At 38.2% G+C, this 13368-nt stretch overlaps 1 protein-coding gene across 1 annotated transcript; it reads right to left on the bottom strand.

Moving 5' to 3' along the window:
- Positions 1-3818: 3818 nt before the first annotated feature.
- On the bottom strand, positions 3819-12957 carry LOC141784507 (receptor-type tyrosine-protein phosphatase eta). Its single transcript, XM_074662346.1, has 9 exons — positions 12843-12957; positions 10061-10850; positions 9727-9972; positions 7974-8231; positions 7648-7774; positions 6349-6485; positions 5330-5587; positions 3921-4187; positions 3819-3844 (listed from the first exon to the last, which is right to left on the bottom strand). Exons 1-9 carry the CDS (start codon positions 12924-12926, stop codon positions 3819-3821), a joined length of 2193 nt encoding a protein of 730 aa, XP_074518447.1. The 5' UTR covers positions 12927-12957.
- Positions 12958-13368: the final 411 nt, after the last annotated feature.

The following is a 13368-nucleotide window of genomic DNA, read 5'->3' as shown; positions in this document are numbered from 1 at the left end:
GTGTCAGTGAATCATTAAACAGAAACATTTTCTAAAACTCTGTGATATATATTAAGAGAATATACATAAAGAGCACTTTTAAACACCTTTTATTGTTTTGAAACCTTAGAATAATCTTCATATAGAAGATACCGATAAGTGAAAGTGTTAACCAAGGTTTTAAAGACTTTGACCTTTGACCCTCATTAAGATAAGTGTAACACCTTCGCAGAAGAAGAAAATTGATCTTTGAGACCAGACGTAACTGTCACTTTGCTTGTTTTAGCTCAGTCTATCTGTGACTTTAAGTGTTGATAAAAAAAAAGATAATTTTCTAACGTGAGCTTTGGTGGTAGATGCTCCTTTCGTCTGACCTGCAGGTGTTTCCCTGGCAGCGTCTTCCTCCTGGTTTCTAAAATCCATTCAGCTTTTCAGAGCTGTCGTCCTTTAACCTCAGTGCTTACACAGTCTCCTTCGCTCTCCTCAAAATGTGCCTCAATTCAGAGCTTTTTGCCGTCACACAGGAACCCAGAATAGAGATTCGAGTGTAACAGAGGAAGTTGTCAGGGTGGTAATACTTTCTACCAGCCCCATGTGCGTCCCTGGAGGTCTTAAACGTACAGATGTTTGCCAAGAAGACGGTCTTTACAAAACAGCGGTTATGTTAACTGAGACACTGCTGATTGATCTGCTGATTGATTACTGATTACTTTCAGTTCATCTGCCACATCCAAAAGTCAAGAGCTGTTAGGTCTCAGTATTTGGCTGCAGTTAACTTAAATTATTGTTGATAAAAGTTAATGACAAAAGATGAAATTGATTTTTCTTTTGGAAATGTACACTTTTGAATGTATTTTTGTAAAAAATAAATAAATAAAAGGAATTAAAAAAAGGAAAAAGAACAAAAGTAAGTGAGTGTGCCGGGTTCCTTTTCTTTAAAGAGGGGGTATCGTTTTAAAGAGGGGGTATACCATATTTTTGAAATTTCAAACAAGGAAATAAAAAAGGAAAAAGAAGAAAAGGAAAGTGAGTATTCTGGGTTTCCTTTTCTTTAATGGGTGGGTATGACTTTAAAGAGGGGGTATTCCATATTTTTGATATTTAAAACAAGGAAGAAAAAAGTAAAAAAAGAATAAAAGGGAAGTTATTGTGCCAGTTTCTTTTTCTTTAAAGAGGGGGTATTTCTTCAAAGAGGGAATATTCCAAATTTTTGATATTTCAAACAACAAAGAAAAAAAGGAAACACAACAAAAAGAAAGGGAGTATTATGGGTTCCCCTTCTTTAAAGAGGGGTGTTCCATATTTTTGATATTTCAAACAAGGAAGAAATAAAACAGAAAACAATAAAAGGAAAGTGAGTGTACTGGGTTCCTTTTCTTTAATGGGTGGGTATGACTTTAAAGAGGGGGTATTCCATATTTTTGATATTTCAAACAAGGAAGAAAAAAGGGAAAAGGAACAAAAGGAAAGGGAGTGTTATGGGTTCCTTTTTCTTTAAAGAGGAGATATTTCTTTAAAGAGGGGGTATTTCATATTTTTTTAATATTTCAAACAAGGAAGAAAAAGAGGAAAAAGAACAAAAGGAAAGTGTGTGTGTTGAGTTCCTTTTATTTAAAGAGGGGGTATTCCATATTTTTGACATTTCAAACATTTTTCCAAAAGAAGCACAGAATCCTCATGACATATTCACACGCCTGATGAAATGTTGAAATCATCACGTCAGGATCTCATTACAGCTTGATGACATGTTCAGAGGAGCGGGCCTCAAACATCAAAGTCTGTCATAGCTCCGCCCCTGACAGGCCTTTAGAGGGCCGGCCAATGAAAGAGAAGGGGGAGGGGTCATAGTATTTGTTGTCGACTGAAAAACTTAATTTATTCAGGTTTCATTGGAAAAAGAGAAAAAATAGTATTGTATTTCATTATAAATCAAATGTTTTAAAGCACACATTTTCAGCATTTTGTCTTTTATTTTAAAGGTTTTTTTCTCTTCAAAAATGTTTCGCCCAAATCCCACTGAGACTGCAAAAACAACTACCTAAAATTGGATTTCTAATAGACACAGAGCACAAATCTCAAAAGATAGAATATTTGATTCACAAACAGTGACTGAATTTTTTTTTCTTTTATTGCTGAACCACTCAGGAGCTTTAACCTGATGTAAAGAATCTCCACTCGATCTTTTCATTTGTCAACTTCTACTCCTCAAACTTCCAGAAAACCATGTCCTTCAGCTTCTTTTTAATTTCTTCCTTCAGCTGAAAAAAGAAAAACAAACAGGGAGAGGATGAGAGAGCTGTTCATGGACGACTGTGAGTGACCTGGTCTATGCGGTGAGTGACGTACCTTTTTGAGAATGCTCTGTATCGATTCATTTTCAACACAGAGGAAAGGATCTGGGGACGAGCACATCATGGACAGGCTGACCTCTCGTGCGTCTGGCGCTGAGGAACAAACAGAGTGTGAAGAGGAAGTATCAACGCTATTCAAATGTGGAGGAACATGAAGGTGCTCCAACAATGTGCTGTTCATAGCTTCGACGAGTGAAACACGCACACACACGGACTTTCACTGAACTTCCTCATACTTAGGTTTCATATGTTGGCCTTTCTATTCATTCATTTTAACACAACTGCCAGAAAACATGTCTTTTTATTGGTCACTCTGGGATCTTTCTTATACAATCTTATCATTATTATAATCTCTTTTTTTTATTATTACCTCCGCCAAGGAGGTTATGTGTTTGGGAGAGTTGTTTGTCTCTCTGTGAACAACATAACTCAAAAACTAATGCACGGATCTGGATGAAGTTTCCAGGAAATGTTCAAAATGGGATTAGGAAGAAGTGATTACATTTTGGAGGTGATCTGGATCACCATCTGGATCCAGGATTTTTTTAAAGGATTCTTTATCATTGTGAGATAGGGCCGTTTTCACCATATGTGTATTTAACTCCACCATAAATGGTCGGATTGCTTTGCAAAACAATACAAGACAAGGTCACCATAATTTCTGACAGATGTAAAAGTACGATCCAGATCCTGGCAATATTCTGGATACTAAGATCTGGAATATGAAATATGTACTGGGTCATCATAATTTTCAACACTGTCAGGTAACAAATTATCGTACAAACCTGCAACTAACAACAAATTGTAGCAGACAGTCTGCTGAAAGGGAGTATAACATTAAAGTCGGACTAGAGTGTTTAAACAAAAAAAAAAAATCACAGATAAACAGAATTAACCTCAATGTGATGATGTCATATATGAAAAAATACTAAGGAAAGTGATCTTGTATTTACGACGTTTCCAGAATCCCTGTACATTTCATCTCCTCTGATGTCTCCCTTAATTTAGTACAACATAAAATGCTCAATATCACAGAGATCACACTGCCCTCATGTGTTTAGGAGGGGTATTGCATGATGCGGACACAGCGATGCTAACTGCATCGTCGAACCAGAGAAGTATTAACCAGGATTAAATTGGTGATAGTTGCTTTGTATATGGAAAAGGAGCAGCAAGAGTCAAAAAAATTGTTTTCGCTTCTTTCTCTTTAAATAATCAGCAAATTTGTAGCGTGTTTCAGATTGGGTTGTACTATCAAAAAAAAGAGGCTAACAGATAGAAATCTTGACATTTTTGTGTAAAGAAAAGCAATCTCCCCCCAAAAGTAATTACAATAATAATAATTTTGTCAAGATGAAACTTTAAGAGCGTATTGTTTTAAAATTTACACTTCAAAGGGGAATTTTAGTCTTGTTTTTTTTATTTGATTGAATGTGTTTTTATTGATGTTTATTGCAGATTAAATCACAGAGAAATAGAGAGGAAAATTTAGCTTGTGTGGGTTTTGTCGCCCCCTGTGGACAAAGAGGGTAGCATAAAGTAATTTATGATAATGTTTGTGTGTTTTAAGTGTGTGTGGGGTGTTCTTACTTGTAGAATGTCTCAAATACACTGAATCGCTCTTTTCTTCATCTGCCACCGTCCGCACTCTCAAAGCGTAATTTGTTCCAGACTTCAAGCCTACAAACTTGTAGCTGGTTGTGTTGACCTCAACTTCATCTGGGCTGTAACCCCAGAAGCTGGAGCTGATATGGACTAAGAAATTTGACTTTGCAGCATCGCTGGGTGCATCCCACCGTAAGGTGATGGTGTCGGTGCCAAAATCAGGGACAGTCAGGTTAACTGGAGGCGCTGGCACTGAGAAAAAAAAAAAAAAGACAAACAAGGGGGCTCAGTACTTTGTTTTACATTAGTAGATTTTCAGATTGGAGCTTTTACTTCAACTTAAGTCTGATTCCATGAAAGTATCTGCACTCGTTATTGAGCAGAATATTTTCTTTCTTGCTTATTCACAAATTGTTAGCCTAAAAGCATAATTGCCCAAGTAATAATCAGTAGTTTTTTAGAAAAGAAGAAAACCACTTTTTTTTGTCTACTATTTTTTGTTACTCTATACAATTTTTTATGTTATTTACATTTTTGATTTACATTTCTTTGACTCTGGAAATCAATGTTTATAATAATAAACGATCCCCTTATCAATTCTTTACATTGTGTAGGAGCCGCTGAGCCTCACGTCCACTAGTCTGCTGCAGCTACTTTAGCTTAGCAGTCAGATAACGTTTCCCAAGAAAACTCCGATTCAGGATTTTCAGCTTGAAGTTTCACTAAAGGACTGACTTCATAAAGAAATGTACATCACTCTCTCTCAGGAGATTCATATTCAGTACATTCGAAATGGTATAAATCACCTTATTTACCAAAATAATAAAATAGCGAAAGCTTGATTCTAACTTATATGGGAAACTGCATTGATATGCTAGCAGTTAGCATACGTCAGTATAACTTCAGCTTTAGAATAGAATTTCAACTTTCATCACAGAAACATATCACATCAACTCTTTGTAAAAAATACTGAGAATTTCAAATGTCAAAAGCTAACAGACAATTAAAAGGCTCATGGCTGACTTCATAACTATGGAAAGGTTCCAAACAGCTTAAACTATTGCTATAACCAATTTGAGACACTAGATGGCCTAATTGAATTATTACTATATTACAACACAGTACATCAGCGTCACATTGTGTGCAATTTTTACCTTTTTCTGTTTGATTATGCCCAGAAATATCCAGACTCTGGGACCAATTACATTTTAATCACTTACAATTGAAATGTGATTGGTCCCATCTTGAGTTTATAATATATGACTAAGGAAATTGTGCTATAAGGCTAACAAAATATAAGAGAACATTAATCTGGATCAAAACTCCGGTATTACATCATAACACAACTCTAAACTGAAGCAAAATTAAACACAACAGGTGATGAAGTGACTCACAGGTGAATTTGGATCTTGTCTCAGGTGGGCTCTCGAGATGTTCACTCACAGCATAGACAATCACCGTGTACTTGGCTCCACTCTCCAGTCCCTGAAAGTACTCCTTTGGTTCTGTAACGTTGCGTTTTGTTTTTATAACGATGCCATCAAGCTGCAGCTTGACAGTGAAAGATAAAAAGATAGAATCTGGAGGCTTCCAGGAGGCTGTGATATTGTTGTGTCCGGACTTCAGAGTCAGGTCTGAGACCGGTTCTGGAGCTTTGAAGAAGCAACAGACACAGATTAGAGAGCATCAAAGCAGGAGGAAAGTTTTTGAACAGTTCCTGTGACTCAGGACACATCATTGTGGCAACTTGTCACAGCAGCTCTCCCATCATTGTTCTTTTCTCTCCTTTTTTCTGACCATCTTTGTTCTCATTATCTTTGAAACCTGAAATCACGTTTTATGGCTCATATGTGTCTGGAGATCCTACAAGTAGCTGTTAGCAGCATGTAGCTTGTACCAGTGCTAGGTCCAATGTTTCCCGTGAGCTGAGGAGAAGGAGGTGAGGATGACGCTCTGGTGCTGCAGTGTGAGCTAATCATCAACTTGTCCTTCCAACCATGGTTATAGCGAATGTAAACTCTATGTCCAATAAGAGATAGAGTGGTGCTAAGCTAGCAGCAGAGGGAACACCAGAATGCTGAGATTTGGCTAACAGAGCTAACACCAGTCACACACGCCACATTAAAAGGATTCACCTGCTGTGAGTGGAGGCTGAATAGACTGATGAAGGAGACCAGCTCAGTCCTGGACCGTGTGGAGGTGACTGGAGTTTTTGGCCAAGCTGTTGTCTCTGATGGACATTTTATTTCTATTTGTTGCTTTTTACGTTATGCTATTTATGTTCTTGAATTGTTAGCGCTATAAAGTTTCTTGTTTTGCTGCTGTGACTCTGAATTTCCCTTAAGGATTAATAAAGTACACTCTATTGTATTCTGTTCAGGAATAAACTGCGATAGCGTAAGACCAGAGTTACCTGTGTAGCTGTGGATGGTCACTTTGTCTCCATGCAGAGTTTCGTTGACCACCGCTCTCACACTCAGAGTGATATTACTCCCCGCCCGCAGCTTCGTCACGTTCACTTGCGTCTCACTCACCAGGTATTTGGGTGAACTGTTCGAAAGAGGCAGACATTTCACTCAAAATACAGAAATTACAGGAAACTGTTGCTCTTTTCTAACTTTGTTTCAAATGTGAAGCCGTTTTATAAAAATGTTGGATACTTGAAGTAGACTGGCTCACAGACACAGGCTATCTGAAACAGCTACGCTAGTTAGCATAATCCAATTATAAGTTTATCATTCACAATACGATTTTCATGCGATATAATCCGTGTTAACAGGACTTAATATGTTTATAAACATGTAAAATATTATCTTTACTGTCACTCAGTGTGTCTTTACATTTACGTCCACACCAAGGTTATAATAGTTAACTAAAACCAAACTAAAAACGAAAACTAAAATTTAAAATACATTGCAGTTAACTCAAACTAATGAAAACTAGAAAAGAAAACAAAAACGATGGGTAAGCTAAAACTGTATCTTGTGTTCACAAAACTAACTGAAACTAACTAAAATGTCCTGAGTTATCATTTCAGACAATATAAATAGCCTTTAGGATTTAAATTAATCCGACACATTTTCCCAACCAATTTTACGACAGTTTTCGGCAGTTGTCAGTGCTGCACAGCACCATCATAGTGATGTTCTGGGACGAGCTTGTTTACTGCACTGACTGGCTGTGCGCTGTGCTGCGACGAAACGTGGTGGAGCAATGAATCAGAGCATCTATAATAGTTTAACTGCATTTGAGTCTGACTTTATTGTTACAGAGTCCAAGTTTCTAATTATTAAAGCTCATATTATATTGTTTTATAAAATTTATGTTTATATTATTTTTATGTAATTTATGTTTATATTTTTTATATAAATTTTATATTATTTTCTTGTGTTTAAGGCAGCAGCCAACAGTTCAGGATCAGCATTGACTGAGCAGTGAGCACTATGTTGGACTTGAAAATAAACAGTATTACAAAATATTTACTCTGACCTTTTTGAATCCTGCACCTGGCAAATAAGGTATGAAAAATTAAAACTAAAACTAAAACTAAAACTAAGCCTTGTTGCAAAAATCAAAACTAAACAAAAACTAGAACGCCAGCTCTAAAACTGATCAAAACTAAACTGTAATGGAAAAAAAAAGTCAAAACTAACTAAAACTAAACTATACCACTTATACCACATTTATGGAGTTATTAGATTAAATCACATACTAATCAACACCCCTGTCCTCAGCTGTCACATTGTACAGTGTGCTGTTTCCCTCAGGTTTCTCCCAGGTGAGCAGCAGCCAGGTGTTGGTGTTATTTCTGGCCGTCAGGTTAGAAACTTTCCCAGGTTCTGAAAGAGATATTAACAGAGCACAGAGCCTCTGCTTAGTGACTTCTTCCTGATGTGTCCTGAACAAGCTTTCTTTATGTGCGTATTCAAACAGCGTCGTTCTGTTGGGTTTCTCTTTCAAATCAAAGGTCAGATCATTATAAAAAGTCTGCAGAGGAGCTACATCTCTCCTGACAGATGTCATGTGACATGAACTCACTGGTGTAAGCATCGATCTCGGACTCCTCGCTCAGCTCAGGTTTGCCTTTGATTCCTGAGAGGACGGTGATGGTGTGAAGATTTCCAGGTACCAACTGTTTGATCACTGGGTCCACTGCGTCCACTGTTTCGTTTTTAATTTGCTTGTCCTCCAGCTTCACAACATAGAAGTCTACATTTCCATCTGGTTTGGTCCAGTTTAGGGAGATGGAAGTTTCCGTTTCACTGGCGACTTTGAGGTTCAACACTTTATTTGGTGCTGCAGATAAAATCAATCAATCAATCAAACTTTATTGATAAAGCACTTTTCATGCACAATGGTGGCAACACAAAGTGCTTAACCAAACAAAACAAAACAAACAACAAAAAACACACATCAGTGTACAGCCATAGACTGTATAAAACATGACATCCGTCTGTTTCTGAAACGGTAAATAAGGCACATCGGCTATAGCGGCCATATTGGTAGTGGCAAGGGCTTTGTGTCAGTAAATAAGAAGATAAATAATGAGGTAAAGACACATATAAAAAGATAAATATATGTTGAACTAAAGGTTAGGATTATACACCTATAAGAAGACAAAGATCTAAATGTAGTTCGATAAATCGGTAAAACTCAGTTAAAGGCCAGACTAAAAAGGTAGGTTTTAAAGGTCCCATATTGTGCAAAAATCACTTTATTAAGTCTTTTAGTGAAATTTGTGGGTCTTTGGCTTTCCTCCCAGCCCACAAAATGTAATATTTAATGACAAAAACTGTACTGTAACTGTACTGACCTAAAATGAGCCGTTTGGATTTTGGGGATTTGCCAATGTCAGCGATTCCCTTTTTGACCAATCAGGAGCAAGTCTGACCTGATTGGTCCACTGGAGCAGATACCCCCAAACCCCTTCCTCGCCCATTCCAATGCCAAAGTTGAAGAGCCATCACTGCTTTGTTTTTGGCTGTAAACAGCCACATAGTTCTATACACAAGCTTCCCATCTCAAAAGAAGACAAGACTAAGTGGCTAGAGTTCATTCATCAAGGAAATGTTCCAGCTACACTCAGTAAAACTGTGCATGTGTGTGCTGGTCACTTCACGGCCGACTGCTTTTCCAACTTTGGACAGTACAACAGAGGGCTAGTGAATAGACTGGTCCTGAATCCAGGTGCATTACCAACCATCCACCAACAAACAAACCTGGGACCCTGGAAATGTGAGTATTTTAAATGCTGTGTGCTGTGGAGCAGATGCAAGAGCTTTTCCTCAGTGTCCCCCCTGTCTCTGTGTTAGCTTCAGGATGCTAACTTTAGCTGCAGTTAGCCTGTTGTTTTAGCCTGTAATGTTACGGTAAACGAGCTTTGCTGTTTTCTAAACATTGTGCACTCGGAGCTCGTGGCGCCGCTCTCAGTGACGCAGAAGAGCGGGGCGGTATCAGCGGTGGCTCATTTACATATGAAGGTCACGCCCACTAAATCAGAGCGTTCTGAACAGAGGGGCTATGAGGGCCTGGAAACAATGCTGCTGTGCTTGATTTATTGGCTTTTTGGACCAAAACATGTTACTACCATTTCATGTAGACATTAATGATCCACATTAAACTGCAGCAAAGGAGCAGAATATGGGACCTTTAAAACCAATCCTAAAGATATCCTAAAACACCACTGTGAATTTCTCTCTCTTTCATAACCAATTAAAAACTTTTTACAGAAGCTTTAAATTCTCCATCAGAGGTCACTTTGAAACAGACGTGTCAAAAAAGCCAAACTCACTGGTGTAGAAGTCGGTATCCTGGGGGTGGAGTTCTCTGCCACATTTCACAGCGAACACCTTCACTGCCTGGTGACTTCCTGCGGTCAGGTTTGTAAGGTCTAAGGTTTGATTTGTACTCTCCATGGACACATTTTTACCATTCACCTCCACTCTGTAGTGGGTGATGTCCCCAGGCCCGCGTTCCCATGTGAGGTTGGCGCTGCTGGAGGTCACGTTGGTCACGTTGGGTTTGCTAGAGAAGCGCTCTGAGGATGAGATAAAGAATGAAGAAGATGAGACGGGATTTGTTTGGTTTTATTGAGTTATTCTGATGTAGATAAATAAGTAAAATACCTTCATAACATACGAAAGGCAGAGGTGTGGAGCAGTCCCTTTCTACCCAGGCCCCGAAGCTGAGCATGGCCACACATGAGTCCTCAATGTAGTTCTCGTCAACGTCGGGGTCATCCAGTATCTGCATCAGTGAGCGCACGCACTCTGCTTGTGTCGGTGGCGTTGTGGTGTGTCGGTAGCTTTGGGTAGAGACCTTTTCAGGTGCTGTAAAATGAGTCGTATTTGCAGCAGTGTATCCTGAAGGTCCAGAAACTTGAGACACACTTTCTTTGGTCACTGAGGCTGATCCGTTTTCCTCATTTTCTGTTCGAGCTTCTTGAACGTTTGTGGACTGGGTGATGTCTGTCACTCTTTGGGTTGTCATACTTTGGGTTGTGGGTTGTGGGCATGTACAGGAGCAGCTGCAGCAGTGAGTCTTCGGAGAGGGAGATTTCAAAACGGGCCAACCAGGGTACCAGTTCTGGAAGGAGAGAGGGTCCCCATTGGCCCAGCGGGACCAGGGCATTTCAATGGTGGAGTTACTGGTAGAGTTACTGGTGGAGTTATTGTCTCCATGGATGGTGATGTTGCCGGTGGAGTTATTGTCTCCATGGATGGTGATGTTGCCGGTGGAGTTATTGCTTTCATGGATGGTGATGTTGCCGGTGGAGTTATTGTCTCCATGGATGGTGATGTTGCCCGTGGAGTTGAAGCTCTTTCGAAGGCCGACCCAGGACTCATGACTCTTGACTTTCTTGACGATGATTTGGATGTTTTCTGGTGTCAGGGTCACCAGGTCTTGGAAACAGACCTGACAGAAGGTAAACAGGAGGTTATAGAGCTCAAATTAACATTTTAGTTTGCTTGTTTGGTCAAAACTCAGACTTTGTTATTCTCTGCTGTTAACCGTCTGAAACCCAAGAACATTTCGAGCGTTTTTTGCTTCTGCCATATTTTTACTCACTGTGATCTCATTTTTCTCTGTACAGTGAAGTGCAGCATCTCTATAGATTCAGAGCAACCAATTATGTCTTTATGTGGTGTAACAAAATTTAAAAGCTGTAATTTATTGGAAAAAAGAGAAACAAAATGAGATAATTTTTTTCTGAGTTTCTGATTTAAAAAAATTGAAACAAGGTGGAAGTATATACAAATTAAATATTTTCTCTAAAACAATGAAAACTGTGAATAACTATGTACAAAACACTTTATTCAAGCCTTGGATCTTGGATTTTTATAAGCTCTGAACACACAAACTGTTGCTCATTGGTGCAGAGCAGCCCCGAGCTGAAACATGACACCAGGAAGATGGAAGGAACATTTCAAAGATTTCTTTAGATTTAAATACAGGACATGTATCGATCATTCAGGGCTTGTTTCAAGTCAGAAATCAAATATTATTCTCAAACCTTTGACTTTTCCCCCAGAGCATATATCTTTATTTTTTTGTAATTACACCACTGAACTCGTAATTCTAAGAAGAAAAAAAAAATCAAATACTTGAGGGAAAAGTGAAATTCTGATATAAAACAGCATAGTCCGCGTCTGGTCTTTAACCAGCCCCTCCTGTTAATCTCTCTTCACTGGCCTCCAGTGGCAGCTCCAATCATATTCAAAGCTCTTCTTCTGGCTTACAAAACACTGACAAGAACAGCTCCTGCCTATCTGGGGTCCCTCATCCAGGTCTACACTCCTTCTCACCCACTACACTCTGCTTGTGAAGACGCCTGGTGCTCCCAGCCCAGCGCGGCTCCAAATCTCTAGCCAGACTCTTCCCCTCTGTTGTGCCCAAATGGTGGAATGAATTACCTAACTCTTTACGATCCACAGAGTCCCTTTTTACTTTAAGAGATGTCTGAAATGAGTCAGAAGATCTCAGACTCAGCTCTTATGATTTTTCAGCACTACTACAAAATTTTATTGAAGGTTGAGGTATACTGTTGCAGCAATTAATTGTGGTTTGTTGGCTTGCTGATTATTGACACCCCCCCCCCCCCCCCAAATAAATAAATAAATAAATAGATAAATAAATAAATAAAATAAAAGTAAAATAAATAAAAACAAAATAAAATAGAATAAAATAAGATAAATTCATTCATTCATTAAATAAAATAAAATAAATAAAAAAAATCTTGCACTTAATGGCAGCACCTGCAGCCAAATAACTTGTAGCACTGTTGTCGCACTAACTAGGTTTTTCCTCCTGTCTAAATTCTTGCTTGTGTTGTACGCCACTTTGGAAAAAAGTGTCTGTTATATGAAAATAAAAATGATAGATAGATAGATAGATAGATAGATAGATAGATAGATAGATAGATAGATAGATAGATAGATAGATAGATACTGTTGGGGGAAACTGTCTGAATATTGAAAATGTAGTTAGAATTCCAACTTTAGTGGTTTTTCCTATTGAAGTTAGATTTCTTAGGGAAAAAAAAGTCTTAGCGTTTTTAGGGGAAAACCAGAATTATGACTTTAATGGTATAATTCTAAAGCAGAGGTCAGATTTTTGGGTTGAAAATATATTTTTCTCACCAGAAATCAAAACTTAAAGGAGGAGGAAGAACTACTGCTCTTTCTTCCTCTACTTTATTTTGACTTTAATTCTGGGTGGAAAATCATTAGTTTTGAATATAAAAGCAGGATTCGGAGTTAATTATTAGAATTTAAAAAATGTCAAGTACTTTTTTTTTTTAAACTGGCTTAATCTTCATAAATACACAGAATCAATGTTAAATCATTGCCCCTCATCTTGAGTTTTTCATACAGCCCATCTTTTGAACACAACATCAGTGACATGTACCTGGCAGTGGTTTCGTGCCTCGCTCCAGGTGAGACCTACAGGCTGGTAGAAGAAGTCTTTCTCCACGGTGCCGTAACACATCATCAGAGCTGAGGAGAAAAGTTTAAAAGGTTTAAGGATGAGTGGTCAGAAATCAGGTCTTCATTTGAGATAGGGCTGCTAATACGAGAAAAATGGTCTGACTGGTTGTTAAATTTGGTTTCAGTCATCGTTTCATCGTTATCATAGCCTGAGGTAACAACTGGTATGAAAATGTGACAAATTAAACAAACATGTCTGACAGGTTAGATCACTCCTGAAATTCAAACCAGGGATGAAAAAAGTACGTTACATTGTATTATAGATTATATTTTTAGATCTTAAGAGACACAAATGAGCTCCAGTCATTATCTGAATAATATACGGTTCAATGCTAGTGCAGCAAATACAATTTCAAAGTAGTTCACATGGTCTTTTATACTGATTAAGGACTCAGTCTAGAGTTGTATAAGATGTTTTTGTTGTTGTTATTGACTTCATTGGCTTT

The sequence above is a fragment of the Halichoeres trimaculatus genome, unplaced genomic scaffold (genome assembly GCF_033239565.1).
Source record: "Halichoeres trimaculatus isolate MK-OKI-2021-1 unplaced genomic scaffold, fHalTri1.1 fHalTri1_scaffold_22, whole genome shotgun sequence".
Classification (NCBI taxonomy): Eukaryota; Metazoa; Chordata; class Actinopteri; order Labriformes; family Labridae; genus Halichoeres; species Halichoeres trimaculatus.
Note: the sequence above shows the minus strand (reverse complement) of the source record. Positions and strands in the feature narration are given on the sequence as shown.